General features: G+C 43.8%; 1 protein-coding gene across 5 annotated transcripts in view; it reads left to right on the top strand.

Moving 5' to 3' along the window:
* syne1a (spectrin repeat containing, nuclear envelope 1a) overlaps positions 1-15,053 on the top strand; it is a 90,197-nt gene that overhangs the window by 52,463 nt on the left and 22,681 nt on the right. For 4 of the 5 annotated variants that reach the window (XM_071479357.1, XM_071479355.1, XM_071479354.1 and 1 more), the window contains 28 exons: positions 458-598; positions 1,911-2,024; positions 2,276-2,437; positions 2,894-3,088; positions 3,196-3,369; positions 6,698-6,889; positions 7,677-7,808; positions 8,031-8,131; positions 8,265-8,415; positions 8,661-8,789; positions 8,911-9,084; positions 9,294-9,509; positions 9,648-9,749; positions 9,840-9,959; positions 10,093-10,293; positions 10,423-10,596; positions 10,772-10,903; positions 11,063-11,259; positions 11,407-11,539; positions 11,658-11,840; positions 11,990-12,139; positions 12,319-12,495; positions 12,601-12,756; positions 12,840-12,995; positions 13,098-13,268; positions 13,461-13,594; positions 13,710-13,914; positions 14,757-14,939. In XM_071479357.1, coding sequence (XP_071335458.1) covers positions 458-598; positions 1,911-2,024; positions 2,276-2,437; positions 2,894-3,088; positions 3,196-3,369; positions 6,698-6,889; positions 7,677-7,808; positions 8,031-8,131; positions 8,265-8,415; positions 8,661-8,789; positions 8,911-9,084; positions 9,294-9,509; positions 9,648-9,749; positions 9,840-9,959; positions 10,093-10,293; positions 10,423-10,596; positions 10,772-10,903; positions 11,063-11,259; positions 11,407-11,539; positions 11,658-11,840; positions 11,990-12,139; positions 12,319-12,495; positions 12,601-12,756; positions 12,840-12,995; positions 13,098-13,268; positions 13,461-13,594; positions 13,710-13,914; positions 14,757-14,939 — 4,455 coding nt within the window. The remainder of the gene's footprint in view (positions 1-457; positions 599-1,910; positions 2,025-2,275; positions 2,438-2,893; positions 3,089-3,195; positions 3,370-6,697; positions 6,890-7,676; positions 7,809-8,030; positions 8,132-8,264; positions 8,416-8,660; positions 8,790-8,910; positions 9,085-9,293; positions 9,510-9,647; positions 9,750-9,839; positions 9,960-10,092; positions 10,294-10,422; positions 10,597-10,771; positions 10,904-11,062; positions 11,260-11,406; positions 11,540-11,657; positions 11,841-11,989; positions 12,140-12,318; positions 12,496-12,600; positions 12,757-12,839; positions 12,996-13,097; positions 13,269-13,460; positions 13,595-13,709; positions 13,915-14,756; positions 14,940-15,053) is intronic. The other variant, XM_071479356.1, reaches the window with a different exon arrangement.

Here is a 15,053-nt window from a genome sequence, read left to right as displayed (position 1 = left end):
GATTTTGACTTCCTGGTAATGGCCATTCCTTTCCCCTGATGAATTCTAAAAAAAAAAATCTGAGTTGGCTCATTCATTGCCAGTGGAATCCAGTGTTTGTCCATTAACGCAGAGCAAAGCTACACTGAATTATGTCTCCTCAATGCTGTGCTGTGGCTGTGTGTGGGCTATGGTTGCAGTGTTTTATGTCAATAGCAGTAATGTGATCTAATGGGTCTCCTCTCTTTGTTATTTGATTACTCACTGTCTAATTAATCAGCAGTGTGCTCACTGTAACCTGCCTAACCTGCACTCCCCCAATAATTTTTATGCTCTCTCTTCCTCTCTTCATTTTTGTCTCTCTGTCTCCCCTCTCCTTTTATCTGCCTGTTTTCTGTTCGGCGGCCCTCCTCCTCTTCCTCCCACTGCTTCTTTGATGTGTGCGTGTTTGATGTGCCGTGTGTATATGTGCGGTCAGATGACAGCCGGCCGCTGCCACACGCTCCTCTCCCCTGTGACGGAGGAGTCAGGGGAGGAGGGCACCAACAGCGAGGTCTCCTCTCCCCCTGCCTGCCGCTCCCCCTCCCCTGGGGCTAACGCTGATGCTACTCTTAACCAGGTACTGCAACCCCCCCCCCTCCACCCTCAGGAGCCTCCAAAGCCCTCTAGCATTACCTCACCCAGTCCCCCCAACACACCACCGTCCATTTTACATGTTACACCTAAAATTCCCAAACATCAAAAGAAACTTCCAACTCCCCCTTCAGCCAGATAATCAGTCTTAAATGCTGCCAGTGGGATCAGATCATTTTATTGTTCTCCAGTGTAAATGAGCATGTCTCAAAGATGTTTTTGTACCTGGTGACTTTGCTGTATTAGTGCAGTTGTTATTGCATTTAATTTCAAGATTTTGAAGATTAAAGACACAAGTGAGACTGCATCTGGAGTTGTCAGAAGTTTTTGTTTGTTTCAAAGAATTTTAAGACTGAATGTGACGCTTAATAACTTGTAAAGATGGACATGCAAACTTTGCCACCCAATCACACGCCGTGCCACTACCTAATTCCCATGACCAAAGCATGAACCCCCCCCCCCACTATCGACACAATGGAGATTTGAGTTGCTGTGCTGCCCCTGCTTTCCCTCTTTCTCAGCATTATGTTTGCAGATTTACTTTGCTGAAGACAAATTTGTTTGCCACTTGCTCTTTCGCTCGGATCAGAATGAGAGTGTGTCATTTTCTAAACATACAGTAGCTAAGTGAGAAAAAAGTAGCTGTTTTGTGCATAATATCTGTTACTTGAAGGATGATGGAGCAGTGAGACAGTAGCACTTTGTTCTGCGAGAAACAGCAAAGGTCATGGTTGTTGTGTAGCTATTATTGTGAAATCTAAATGCAGTACTTCTGTCTTGACTGTTGAAAGCAGACAAAAATCAATCAGGTCAAAGGCAGTGTGGAAAGTGATAGAAGGGAAATATCACGGAAGAGAGTTTGAACTAATCTCATGGGACCATAACCAGATGCTGCTGTAAAAATATCCACCAAGAACCAAACAGTTATAACTCACAAGTCATAGGTAGTGTTTGCAACTTTCAAACTTTTGGTCCAAACTGGTCCTGTGGAAGTATTTGGGTTTGTGAAGTCCCATAACCAAGAGCTACCATAACTATTAACTCAGTGATGTATGGCCCTGTGGATTTCAATTAGAGAATTAGAGCAGGTTGAGGTCATTGTTTTTCAAATGCCTATTCCAGTTTGTATTTTAAAATGCATAATGTATTACTCCATGTATGTATAGTACTGTAATGTATGTACAGCAGATGTGGGCTGGCTTCCTTCCATAAGGACATAGCAGAACCATCACACCTCCTCAGTCAGTGTGAAAGATAACTGTGGCAAGTGTGTGTTTGACTGTGTTGTCGTATCACAGGGTCGAGGCACCTTGAGCCGAGCACCCCTCCAGGAGCTGTATGACCCATCCATGGAGACCAGCGCTGCTAACCTGGATGACCTGCAGAGATCCTGGGAAACACTTAAGAATGTGGTACGTCACATCATAAGCTAAAATGAAATAACTGAAATTAAATATAAAAATTGCTACTCGGCTATGTTTCACCTATTTTGAGGTTTTGTAGCTCTATTGTGGGCTGTACCAAAATCAGGGGGTGTATCTGTAGCACCAATCCACAAACACATGCAATGCTGCAGCAGACTTTTATTCCAGCTCTTCCTCCCCAGCTGCCATCTAATTTTTGCCATCGTCCCCTTCCCTCCACCCCTCCTCTCCTGCCACAGATCAGCGAGAAGCAGAAGAGTCTGTATGAGGCTCTGGAGCGGCAGCAGCACTATCAGGAGTCCCTCCAGTCCATTTCCACCAAGATGGAGTCCATCGAGGGAGCGCTCAATGAGGGCCTGGAGCCCAACAAGAGCCCCGAGAGCCAGATGGCTGCACATCAGGTGAGAGAGTAGAGGGAGGACAGAGGTCTGGAGATTGGAAAGTTGTGTTCATGTGTGCAGGTTAGAGAAAGTGAGGGGAGGGGTGGATTGTGGTAAAGTAGTACATGTGATGTGTAAATTGTAAAACAGACGAGAGACATCTCTTGTTGAAGAGACTAAAATGACAAGAAAGGAGCCTGCTCAGGGAGAACAGAGAATGATTGAGGAGTTTAATATTGCACCAGCCTTTGCAATGGTTGCACAGACTGCATGGCACTGTTCTCCGTTGCTATGCCAACTTCACAGCGACGGCCGATACAGTTCCTTTTTGTAACACCACTGTCAGGCAGTTTGGACAAACCCTCTCTTGCTGCTCTTCTTTCCAGTCTCTTTTTCCTCTCCTTCAACAATCTCCATTTTCTTTCGTCCATTCTCTCTGTTTCTCGTCTCACACTTCTCTGATCTCTGGTTGTCCAGGCTCTGATGGATGAGATCCTGATGCTGCAGGATGAGATTGGTGAGTTACAGACTTGTTTCTCTGAGGAGCTGGCAGACAGCGACAGTGATGGGGAGGCTGGCGACCAACTGGCGCTCCAGTCCACTCTTACCGTACTGGGAGAGAGGATGGCCACCATTCGAATGAAGGCTTCAGGGAAACGGCAGCTGCTGGAGGTGGGTGCTAGAACAGAAGAAAATATTCACACACTATTATTTCTCCTTGTGCTCCTGTATACCCATGAATACCAGTGATATCAAACATTTCACATTGACTACTGCAGGAGAAACTAAGTGAGCAGCTAGAGGAGCAGCGACAGGAACAGGCGCTGCAGCGTTACCACAGCGAGGCTGAGGAGCTCGACCACTGGCTGCTCAGTACTCGCGCCACTCTCAGCTCTGCACTTCAGCCCCAAAACGAAGACATGGACATGGAGGAGCAGCTCATCGACTGTCAGGTGAGACATTTTTTTTGATATCATCAAAAGCTGGACTGACTGGTTGAAACTGAAAACTTATTTTGAGCTTGACTTATTTGGCTTCCAAATGATGACATTTTGACCCATGGTAAAAGCAGCTTGTTGCTCTCCTGATATGTGTACATTTTTTAAAGTTTTCCTCAAATGACACAATCAAGGCAAACCTTTGAGCTCCTGCTACTGCCCCAGGCTCAGTATGAAAGTCTGTATGGCAATTTCTTTATCAAGAGGGAGCTATCAAAGGCTAAAGTGAAGTATCTGGCTGCTTCACTGTTCCAGAAATAGAGCCTATCCTTGGATTCATTCCCTTAGTATTATATTACTGTTGCTATTTTAGTCACGCATAAACCGTTCAGTTTGTCCTCAAAAAAAGAGAGACATTTCACTGAATGTGGGACTCCTATAAAAAACAGAATAGCAGTCCACTAATGTCCAATAAATTGACACTTTTTTTAGGATAAGGACGATGGAATTAGGATTAGGGTCCAACCCTGTACCCTTCTGTGATCATCTCAGTGATCTCACTAGGTCCTCAAACAGTCTTCTTCCATCCTGTTTCTGTGGTATCATCACGTGGCAATCCAGGATACTAGTGGTGGTCACTGATCCACAATCATGTGTCCTTGTAAAGGTTTTATTTAGGTCTTTAAAGTAGTGAATAATACTCCTACTTCAGTGATTTTGATCACAAACCAACATCTGAGAAAAAGCTTGTTTGAAAAAGTTAGTTAAAATTTTTGGTGACAGTGTAAAACTTGTGCAACATAATGAGGAAAAAGTTCAGTGCCACTGTTTTTCATTGGAGTGATGGATTTGCATTTCCTGGCGCTTGCTTTCAGTTCTGTCACGGACAAACATGTATGAACTTTGATTGATTTTGCACTGAAGGATTAATTTTGAATTAGTTAGTTTCAGTCTTAAACTGGCTCAAATGTGTAAATATATGACCTGAACTCTTGAGGGCCAAAACTGATAAAAGTAAATGTTTAAATATTCATCCTGTGATACATTGTAATTGGCCTCACAGCAGAAATGATACTATGTCTGTGGCTCAGCAAAGCAAATCAGTGTTTGAAGTGTGTGTGTTTCTAGCAGCTGGGAGACACTAAGCTGATTATAGCTCACATATGGTTCCTGTGGAGCTCAGGTCTAAAGGTCCAGCCCATGTGGATCCTCCTCTCCAGGGGGTAAAAAGTGTCTGCAAGCGTAGATTGTTCCAGTATAGATGTACAGATGTGAGAAATGAGGTTAGAGCGACAAGATGAGGGACAGAGGTGAGAGAAAGAGAAGAAACTGACGATGCAGGGAGAGAGTAGTAATTATCTTGTTAATTCAGAAAAACATGATTTTACTGGTTAATTCAGAAAAACAGGAATTATCCAGGGTTCGAATTACAGGGGGGCAGGGATTGGGGGGGGTCTGACCCCCTGATTAAGGCTTGGACCCCCTCAAAAGAAGTACAACAACAGTTGGGGGGGGGGGGGGGGGGGGGGGGGGGATTTATATGTCCTTCTTACCTGTAATTGTAAATATTACAATATATTTCCCGTATTCATGCCTGAAGTGTCCTAAAGTGGACCGTACCATTTCTTAACCTTATGTTTGTTGAACGTCTCGTCAACCTGCCTCACTCCATCAGTTCGAGTTCAGCTCCGTCTCCTTCGATATCATAACATCATATCACACTTGTATTTTTTAAATCTCCTAGAAAACCTAATAGTGTATTGTAGCTTATACAGTCTCAAACAGCGCAAGTAGCACAATTAGACACTCTGTAAAATAATTTTGTTGCGTGGTAAGTTTAAGGTCGCTGACAGCGCACAGACTGACGAGACAGAGCAGCAGCGAGTTCTTCAAACCATCAGAGCAAAGTGAGAAATATCCACAATTCTGTTATTGTCATTTATTCCATGCTGCTGCTCTTCTCATGCTTTGCCTGAGAAAAAGTTGCCCCCCCTATTGTCCTTGTATAATTCTCACTCTGATAGTAACAATCCAGGAACGAAAAGAAGGGGAAGAGCAATTTGTCATTTAAATATTTTATCAGATGACTGTGGTTTCTGCATTAGGGTAGTCAGGACAGTATTAGTACATGGGATAGTATGATTATTTTGGCACTTTTGTTCGGCTGAATGAAGTTTGTTAGCTGCTGTTAACTATTCACTAAACAACCACAGTCTGTTCCTTTAAACACTTATATACTACAAGAAAATCACTACACACTAAACATCTCAGGAACACATTCTCTCATGGCTCAGTGCTTAATCAAATACTTTGCTGTGTCTAAACTATTGGACACACATTGTGTTGCCGTATAAAGCAAACTCCACCTACCTTGAAGTTGTGTCAGTCAAAGCAATACTTAAAAAAAACTTTTGAAATCTGTTTGATCCTGGGCCAAAAGAGAAAAAGAGACATTTCTGAATTTTAGTTAGAGTGCTTTAAGGAGAGTTAGTGTAGAGACAACAGAGTTTCTTCACCTTCCCACCAAATGACACAGTGACAACGCTGAATAGAAGGAAAAGAGTTTTATGAGGCTCTCTGCATTGTTGTGGGAAATTCTCTGTGGAGGACTACCAAGGGCTCTTCTAGCCCAGAGTGAATAAAGGGGATACAATCTTAATCCCCCTCTTTTCCACGTCCATACAATTCCACCACTTTTCACACACAGCCTGGACAAGGAAAGGGAGGGCCCCTTTTACTCTTGTTTCTCCTCTAAAGACATGTAGGAGGAGAGTGGGTGAGGTCTGTGGGAAATAATTTAACGGGAAACATATAGTGAGCTTTAAAAACAGTACGAGAACTGATGAGATGATAAGTGGAGCTAAAGGAGTGAGACGAGGAGAGGATTAGTACACCACTGAAGGATGCTGCATGTGTACAGTGCACGCTACAAAGAACCCTCTAGACTGCATGAGCTTTGAATATATATTAGCTTGTACTGTACATGGTGTGATTGCACTTCTGTGTGCAGCTATAATACATTTTGTTAGGATCTCTGAAATATCCTAACCACTGAAAAACCACTGAAATATACGGTGTTAGTTGAGTTTGGCATGCAGAATTTGTAGCACATTTATTAATTGCTGGTGAATGATGTCGGCATATTTCAACTATACAAGAATCATTTTAATTTTGGTTCTATGTGAGTGGCTCCCTATGCAGGTTGCTGCAAACATTTATGATTATGAGATGGTTATTTAACATTTTATGTTTGTTTCTTATCAACCGTAAAGTGGAAGTGATTTGAAAAAGCTTTACTGTTAAGTTAATTTAAAAAAAATGCATTGTGCCTCTGTTTTTTCAGAACATGCTGTTTGAGATCGAGCAGAAGGTGTCGTATCTGTCAGAGCTGTCCGTCCACAGTGAGAGTTTGCTGTTAGAGGGCCGCGCCGAGACCAAGGGAGAGGCGGAGCAACTCACCCTCAAACTGCGCTCCCTCAAAGACAGCCTTATGGAGCTGCAGCAGATGCTGCAGGACAAACAGGTTGACATACAGGTCAGAGATCAGAGTTTTGTTTCCTCATGATCTATGTTCTTGTCCTCTCCTGCTCCGTGCCTTCAGTTCCCTTCCCCTCTGTATTCCCACACGTTTTTCCATTTCCCAGCTTCTCCTTCCTCCCTGCCTCTGTCATTTGTGTTGTGCTGTGCTGCATTATGTTGCATTGGTCACAGCATCAATGGTAGCATTATGCAAACACTAAAGGTCATGGCATGCTCCTTCATAAAAGTCCAGTGTTTTCCACTATGGGACAACAAGAGCCTGTGTGTCTCACAATGGGCCCTTAGACACCAGACAAAAGGATGCCACCTCATCACATGCTAACACTAAATGTACTGCACCAGGTGTGTTTCTGATGACACAACATTTTGACCTTTTTGCTTTGTGTTTTATGTCCAATTTGAAAAAAAAAGAAATAAATAAAAATTAATTTCCCTAGAGGGAAATTTATTGCATTGTGTTTCAGGCCCTGTCAACATGCTCTTTTAATAAATAGTGAAATCAGAAAAAATCAGTAATTCTGGCAGCAGTCTCAATATGATATGAACATTTTTTTAAACAGTATTTAAATCAATTGAATATTATCTTCAGGCATAGTTGACATCTCAGCGTTACATCATACAGTAGATATAATTTGCATATGTACCAGACTCGGAGGGAACTGCTGCTATGCTCCTTTCTCTGTTCTTCACACACTTGCAAACTTCATCACCCCTTTCACAGAAAGAAAAACAAAAATCCTTTTGAGCATCAAGTGTTGAAATCCCTCTGTCTTTTATTCCAGGGCTCATTGCAGGAGCAGGAGGACAGCGAGCCCGATTCGTCTCTGTCTCAGAGTCCTAACGTTCAGGATTGGCTGTCTCAAGCCCGTTCAACACGCACACAGCAACACCACGATAACCTGCTCCGACAGAGGGTGAGAGGAAGCTGAATGTTAATGTGCTTCTTATAAATATGGATCGCCCCACTTTTCATTCCCTGGAGCACCATATGCTTGTCATTTCATCAGACTGAATCAGTTTAATTAGCAGTTCTGTCATGCAAAACAAGTGCATTCTTGCAAGATAATTAAACCAACTCCAAACAGAAAAGTTGATTCTCTTTTATGGATTAATCTAATTGAAGTTCTTTATTTTAGGAGCTGCAGGAGCAGGTAGCTGAACAGAGAAAGCTGCTCAAGTCTGTAGCAAGTGTCGGGGAAGAGTTACTGGGCCACCAGACCACACCCAATGGGGACAGGTACCTTTTCTCCTCTCTTTTACTTTGTTATTCCTTCCACAAGCTGCTTATAAATTTAATTACACTGGAACTTGCTGGCAAAACAATGCAGATTTTAGTTTGTTATGACAAGACGCCCCTGTCTCTCCCACAGTGAGATGTCCATCCCAGGGGGAGTGTTGCTGGAGACAGAGACAATGTCTCCTTTGGAACAGCTGAGACAGCGCTGGGAAAACCTGAATAAAGATCAAAGCACAAAGCTGCAGCTCTCCCTTAACTCCCTGGAACAGGACCAACTTAGCCCGGTACTGATGCCCTGCATGCTGTGGATTCACAGATTTATAATTTTCCCCATTAAATTTTGTTTTATGTGATGTTTTTTTTTTTTTTTTTTAAATAAGTGTTGTTTGAGTTTAAAGACTGAGTTGTCCTAAGGCTGATGTGTATTCTGTTGGTATTTTTTCTTGCTCTCATGTAATTTCACACTTTCATTGTGATGTTTGTTGCCTGACTGACCCTCATATGTCTCATGTGTCACTCTTTTGCACAGGTCCTCCACCGCTCTCGTCTATCCAGTCCCAGTGTGGTGTTTAGAGGTGAGTCTGGCAGCCAGAGCTCTCACTCTCCCCGAGCTTTGTTTGAGGTCTGCAGCCAGACTCTGGAAAGAATCGCTCAAGAGGTGACTCATTAATTCAATCTCTCTTTGTATAGTTTCCCAGGTACTTCTGTGTCTGTAATCAACAATGTCTTACTGATAGCTTTCAGTGGACTGAGTGAATATTATTTGTTCCTACTCACAGGCAGCGGGCGGTGACAGTAAACTGGCAGTGTCTTTAGGAGGGGTGACAGTCCAACAGGACTTGTATGCTGCAGTTTCAGCAGCCTCCTCCTGGTTGGATGCTGCTGAGAATCAGCTGCTCTCTGGTCCTGTGCTGCTGTCTGAGGATACAGAGACACAACTCACAAATCTTGAGGTGAGGGGACACTAACACATTGATCAGTGTCGCTTAATTACCTGTATCTTTTACCAATAGTGGTTGCTTCCTAGAATTAATTAAACTTGTAGTGACACTGCGAACAAAGATTGTTAGACACACTGGGTTTGCACAAGCAGACTACACAATTAAAACTCTCCTGGACAGAACATATTTGCTGTGTTACTGAACTCAGCTCTTCTGTTCAGGGTCTGAACAAACAGCTGAAGGAGATGACCAGGGAGGTGAACCAGTGCAGAGATCTGCTGGGTGGAGGAGCAGGCCGGCTGTGTGGAGTAGAGGAGCAAGCTCTGATGGAGGACACCCTGGAGGGCCTGCAGGAGAGGATGGGCCTGCTGGACTCCACCCTGGAGCAGCACTGCGACAGCATGAGGGACAGGCTGCAGGAACACTCAACTTTCCAGGTGTTAAAGCTAGATTGTCGCACCACCAGTCTGATTTTTATTAAGCTTGGGATGTGATGCATCTTCTTAATGACAGGGCTTCCTGTCACTGATGGGAGTCAGTATTTTTTACCTTTTACCTTTTGCTGTCCTTGCCAGAATGAACTAAGGATGCTGTTTACAGCTCTGACTGAAAGTAAACACCAATTGCTGCAAAAGATGGCTGGAACTGCAGACAGACCTGCATCCAAACAGATAGAGGTATGATACCGACCAAGAGCAAATACACAAAGATTGAAAGTGTATTTAAGAAGAGAATGCATTTCCATTGAATTTGTTGCTCTGTTATAGGCATTATCAGAAGTGGAGGACAGTCTGAGGGAGTTTGAGCAGAGAGTGACTGAGCTGAAGACCAGAGCAGAAGGACTCCAGTCTGAAAAAATCCCAAGTCAGGAACTACTCAAACTACAGGTAAAATCAAATTTACAATAGAGCTCATTTCTTTTTCTCTTACACTGCGGTCATAACCAGTGGGGTGCACGGTCTCCCTCGGACCATAACTTCCCAGCACTCTTATACTTAAAGACTGATATATTTTGTGCAGGATGCATATGAGGAGCTGTTGCTGATGGTGGGCTCCAGACGTAGCAGCCTGAACCATGGCTTGTCTCTCAAGGCTCAGTATGAAGCTGCACTCCATGACCTCACAGACCTGGTGGACACCGCTCAGGACAAGATGGCTGCCGACCAGAAGATGACAGTGGCCTCTGTCATAGAGGTCCAGATGTTACTGGACAAACACAAAGTAAGGAGGGTGGTGAACTGGAGCAGTATCACCAAACTGCAATGTTGTTGTTGTTGTTGTTCACTCAGAGGGGCACTGATTTCTTTCCTCTCTAACTTTGTGTTTCAAATATGTTTTCCTCTGCTACAGGAGTTCTTTCAGGGTCTGGAATGCCATATGATCCTCACCCAGACATTTTACAGCAAAGTGTCTGGTCTGGTGGCACAGAGGGAAAGCCAGGCCCTTGAAGAGACCATGGCTTTAGCCCACAGTGTCCTCAAACAGGCCCACAGGAGGGGAGTGGAGCTGGAGGGCATACTGGAGGTGGGAATAAGTGATTAATAGAAGGATAGGGAAAAAGAGCAGTACCATTTTGTCCAGTTCAATCCTAAGGTGCAGCCAAAAACAGCAGATAGTATAGTAGATAATAATGCATAAACAGAAAATGAATTAAAGATATAAATAAAACACTCTGCCCTTCCTCCTCTCTCTCTGACAGTCATGGAGCAGACTTGTGGAAGACTACCAGGCTCTGTGTAGACAGCTGGAGGCTGTGGAGTGCAGCATCCCCACTGTAGGTCTAGTAGAGGAGACAGAGGAGAGACTCACTGAAAGGATCAGTCTCTACCAGGTAAACAACTTTATACAGACTGGTCACACACAGATTCACAAATAAATCTGTCCATGCAGTATCAAGATATGGGTTATCCTAAAAGCTGCAGTCACGTTGCTTGTTAGATGCTTGTTTTCATTGATCAATCATCCATCTGTCTTCCCCTCTGTCCCCTAGCGTCTGAAGGCAAGCCTGACGGAGCATCAGCCCCAGCTGTACCAGGTTCTGGAGGAGGGCAAGAAGCTTCTTCTGTCTGTTGGCTGTTCAGACTTAGAGAATCAGCTGACCCAACTGGGAGAACACTGGCTGTCCTCCACCACCAAGGTCAACAAGGAGCTACACCGCCTCGACTCCACGCTCAAACACTGGAGCAGGTCAGGCTCTGGCAGTAGTCTGAGTTTGATTTGATTTTTCAGCCAGACTGTTTTGGTATATAAACCTGTTTGTGTATAAACCCGGAGGCTGAATACTAAATATTTTCAGAATCTGTCAGAACTAAATTAAAATATCATAAATTTCAGGTACCAGAGTGAGTCAGCAGAATTGAGCCACTGGTTGCAGTCGGCTCTGGATCGGCTTGAGTTCTGGACCACACAGTCAGTAACAGTGCCTCAGGAGCTGGAGACTGTCAGAGACCACCTCTATGCCTTTCTGGTTAGTAAGATTATCACATCAGCAGCAGAGCTAATTGTAATAAATATAGACAACATTCAGATCATTTTAATGAATGTATGGTTAAATTCTAACCTCTCTTAACTTCTTTGTCTGATAGGAGTTTTCCAAGGAGGTGGATGCTAAGTCATCTTTGCGTTCTTCAGTACTAAGCACAGGAAACCAGCTTTTGCGATTAAAGAGAGTAGATACAGCTGGTCTGAGAACGGCGCTGGGCCAAATTGATACTCAGTGGGCTGAACTGCTGACTCGTATTCCTGTGGTACAAGAGAAGCTACACCAGGTCTGAGAACAGCAGCTGTTACACTTGAATTATTGTTGTTTGTCAGCTTTTTTTTTTTTGTTGCAGCCTCATATTTTTCTTTTGAGAGATTTTTGTTAAAATCTTCATTGATGATGATGATGCTATGTTTTGGCTGTTTGTTCCCTCAGTTGCAGATGGAGAAACTGGCATCACGGCACGCCATCACAGAGCTGATGAGCTGGATCTCTCTCATGGAGAACATCATAGACGAAGACCAGGACAAAATCCTGGGAGCTGTGGGCTCAGACGTGGTGCAGAACTTCTTGCAGAAGTATAAGGTACGAAACTGCGTCCTCTCTTTATACCAATGTCTCCAGCAGTTCTACATTTCAGGTCAAACTGATAAAGAATTTGACATGTTATACATCAAAATTATTATTAACAGCCTTCAGCTCTGTGTGACTGCTCTTTTATCTTCTTCATCACAGTCTCATGATGTGTCATTTGTGTTTCACAGGGTTTCCGCATTGATCTGACCTGTAAGCAGCTGACTGTGGACTTTGTTAACCAGTCAGTGCTGCAGATCAGCAGTCAGGATGTGGAGGGAAAGCGCAGTGACAAAACAGACTTTGCTGAGAAGCTGGGGGCTATGAACAGAAGATGGCAGATACTGCAGGGGCTCATTGCCGAAAAGGTAATGTTTCAGTTACAGACAATCAAGACTTAGATTGTTGTCTCCTTATATTCTTCGGTTGCCATTTCAGAGTTGTTAAATTCTTTTGAATTGTTTGTATTTCAGATTCAGCTATTGGAAGGACTTTTGGAGGGTTGGTTAGAGCATGAAAATGGGGTCCAGGCCTTGAAAACCTGGCTCACACTACAGGAGGAAAAACTGAAGAAGAGACACAGGATAGAGGATGTAGCATCGGTGCAAAATGCACTTAAAGATTGTCAGGTAGGAATACAGCAGTGTTATAAATGCCAACATCTTTTTCAGTTTTTTATTTTTTTCTGAAATAAATGACGTTGTTCTCACAGGAGTTGGAAGAATTAGTGAAGGAAAAAGAGAAGGATCTAGAGAAAGCTGAGGAACGAGGAAACGCTCTCATTCAGGATAAGAAAGGAGCAGCCTGCTCTGTTGTCAAGGACACCCTCAAAGGGCTGAACCAGTCCTGGGCTCATTTGGACCACATGGTGAGCTTCTTGGATCCTTTAGCCTTGTGGTTGTTGCCTAAATTTTGTTTTGCATTGTGCTTTAAGTCTCTTACACATTTCATCTCTGATCCATTCTATCAGATAAGTCAGATGAAGGTCAGCCTGCGGTCAGTGCTGGAGCAGTGGACACTGTATCGGCGAGCTTCAGAGGAGATTAATGGTTACCTGATGGAGGGGAGGTACTCTGTGTCCAGGCTGCGCCTCCTTAACGGGTCTTTAGAGGCAGTGCAGCAGCAGGTGGAGAGTCTGGAGGTGAGGACTGCAGGAAGTGAACTTTCATTTGGAAATTGGGACACCCTTGAAAAAACTTTTAACAGTTGATAGTGCATAAGGTCATTCTTAAAGTACTGTCATTATGAATAGGAACATCTAAATAGTGTTCAGACACAACACAACAAACACTGAAGATGACAGTAATTTTTAGTGGATGTCTGTGTTTTAAAGAACCTGCAGGAGGAGATGGATAAACAGGAAAGCAGTCTGAGGAAGTTTGGCTCCGTAACACACCAGCTGCTGACGGAGAGCCACCCGTCTGTGGCTGAAACACTCAACAGAGCCCTCCGGGACGTCAATATCAGGTAGGGATAACGAGAACAAGTCTCTGAGTGACTTTTAATCAAATTACACCTATAAACCTGAACTCGATGCAGATCTGAGCACCAAATGTAATTTCTCTCCTTTTCTCTGTTGTAGGTGGAACCGTCTACTAGAGCAGATCTCAGAGCAGCTGAGGAGCAGTAAGGCCTTGTTGGGGCTGTGGCAACGCTACAGGATGTTGTATGGCCAGTGTGTGACAGCCGTTCAGAAACAGGAAGAACATGCTGATCGCCTGCTGAAGAGCGCCACTGACAGGGAGATCACAGAGGAGGAGAGCATCACCTGGATAGAAGACTGCAATGTGAGTAGAAATGGGACAATTTAATGTTGGCCTGTAGTATATTGCATCAACATTTTTTGTAGTTATTGTTTCTCAGTACCCAGGATTATTGTTAGTTTATTACTAGTTTAGTCCATGTATTTGTGGTTTAAAATATGCATTTCTCCTCATAGTGTAACAGAATGCTGAAATTCTTCCCTGCAGCCTCCTTTGGTTTCTAAGACCTTGTGGAATAAGCTCTAAAATGGCTTGTCAGCTCACTATGAGGATTCACAAAGCCTCTATCCCCTCTGCAGAATACCAAATTGCACCCTGTCCTTTTGTCTGCTTGAATGTGGACTCACTGCACCATCTAACAAAAGGCTTTTGATCATGAGACTGCAACGGAAGAGACAGGCCCCTGATTTACACTACAGGGGTCTCTCGTTGTCACGCTGGGCTTGTAGGGCCATGCTGGGTGATGACTAGAGACACATTGTCCTGATACTGTAAGCAGACAGTTATTTTGACTGAGGATCACTGATGCTAAGCGTTGGTTGACACTAAGTTGTTGAGAATTGGTCTTCTTGATGACTTATCAAAACCCACAAAACACACATCCATTGTTTTACTAATCCTGAATGTGTTTGTAAAAATGTGATTTCATGACTTCAGCAGAAGGATGGAATCATCCTCTTTGGGTTTGGAAAAAATACACCATACTTTGATAAGTCTAACCCTTTCAAAACCAACTGGATTAACAGAAGAATATAAAAATGTGACAGTTTGGTAACAATTTTTTTCTTACAAACTAATATGTGCCTTCTGTGTCTGCACACAGACTTCAGTGACTGTGTTCCTAACTTGCCTCTCTGCTGCTGCAGGCGTGCCTTGGTGACCAGGCCTCAGTGCAGGAGTCCCTCCAGCAGCTGCAGGCTTTAGGGGAACAGCTGAAGAGCCAAGTCGACGCCTCCTCCTCTGCAGCCCTCCAGTCAGACCACCTGTCACTCACACATCGTCTGGCAACACTGGAGCACGCCCTTCACAGGCAGCAGGAAGTACTGCAGGTAGGATAGTAGGGATGGGTGGGCATGGGGAGAATGACAAACATGTTCTCTCTCAAACACACAGTTACTTTTTTCTACATACAACCTCAATGTGTGAAGAAGGAGATACGATTG

This window comes from Trachinotus anak, unplaced genomic scaffold, assembly GCF_046630095.1.
Source record: "Trachinotus anak isolate AG129_WGS33_773 ecotype Australia unplaced genomic scaffold, CSIRO_AGI_Tana_v1 ptg000005l, whole genome shotgun sequence".
NCBI lineage: Eukaryota > Metazoa > Chordata > Actinopteri > Carangiformes > Carangidae > Trachinotus > Trachinotus anak.
This window is presented reverse-complemented; position numbering and strand designations above follow the sequence as displayed.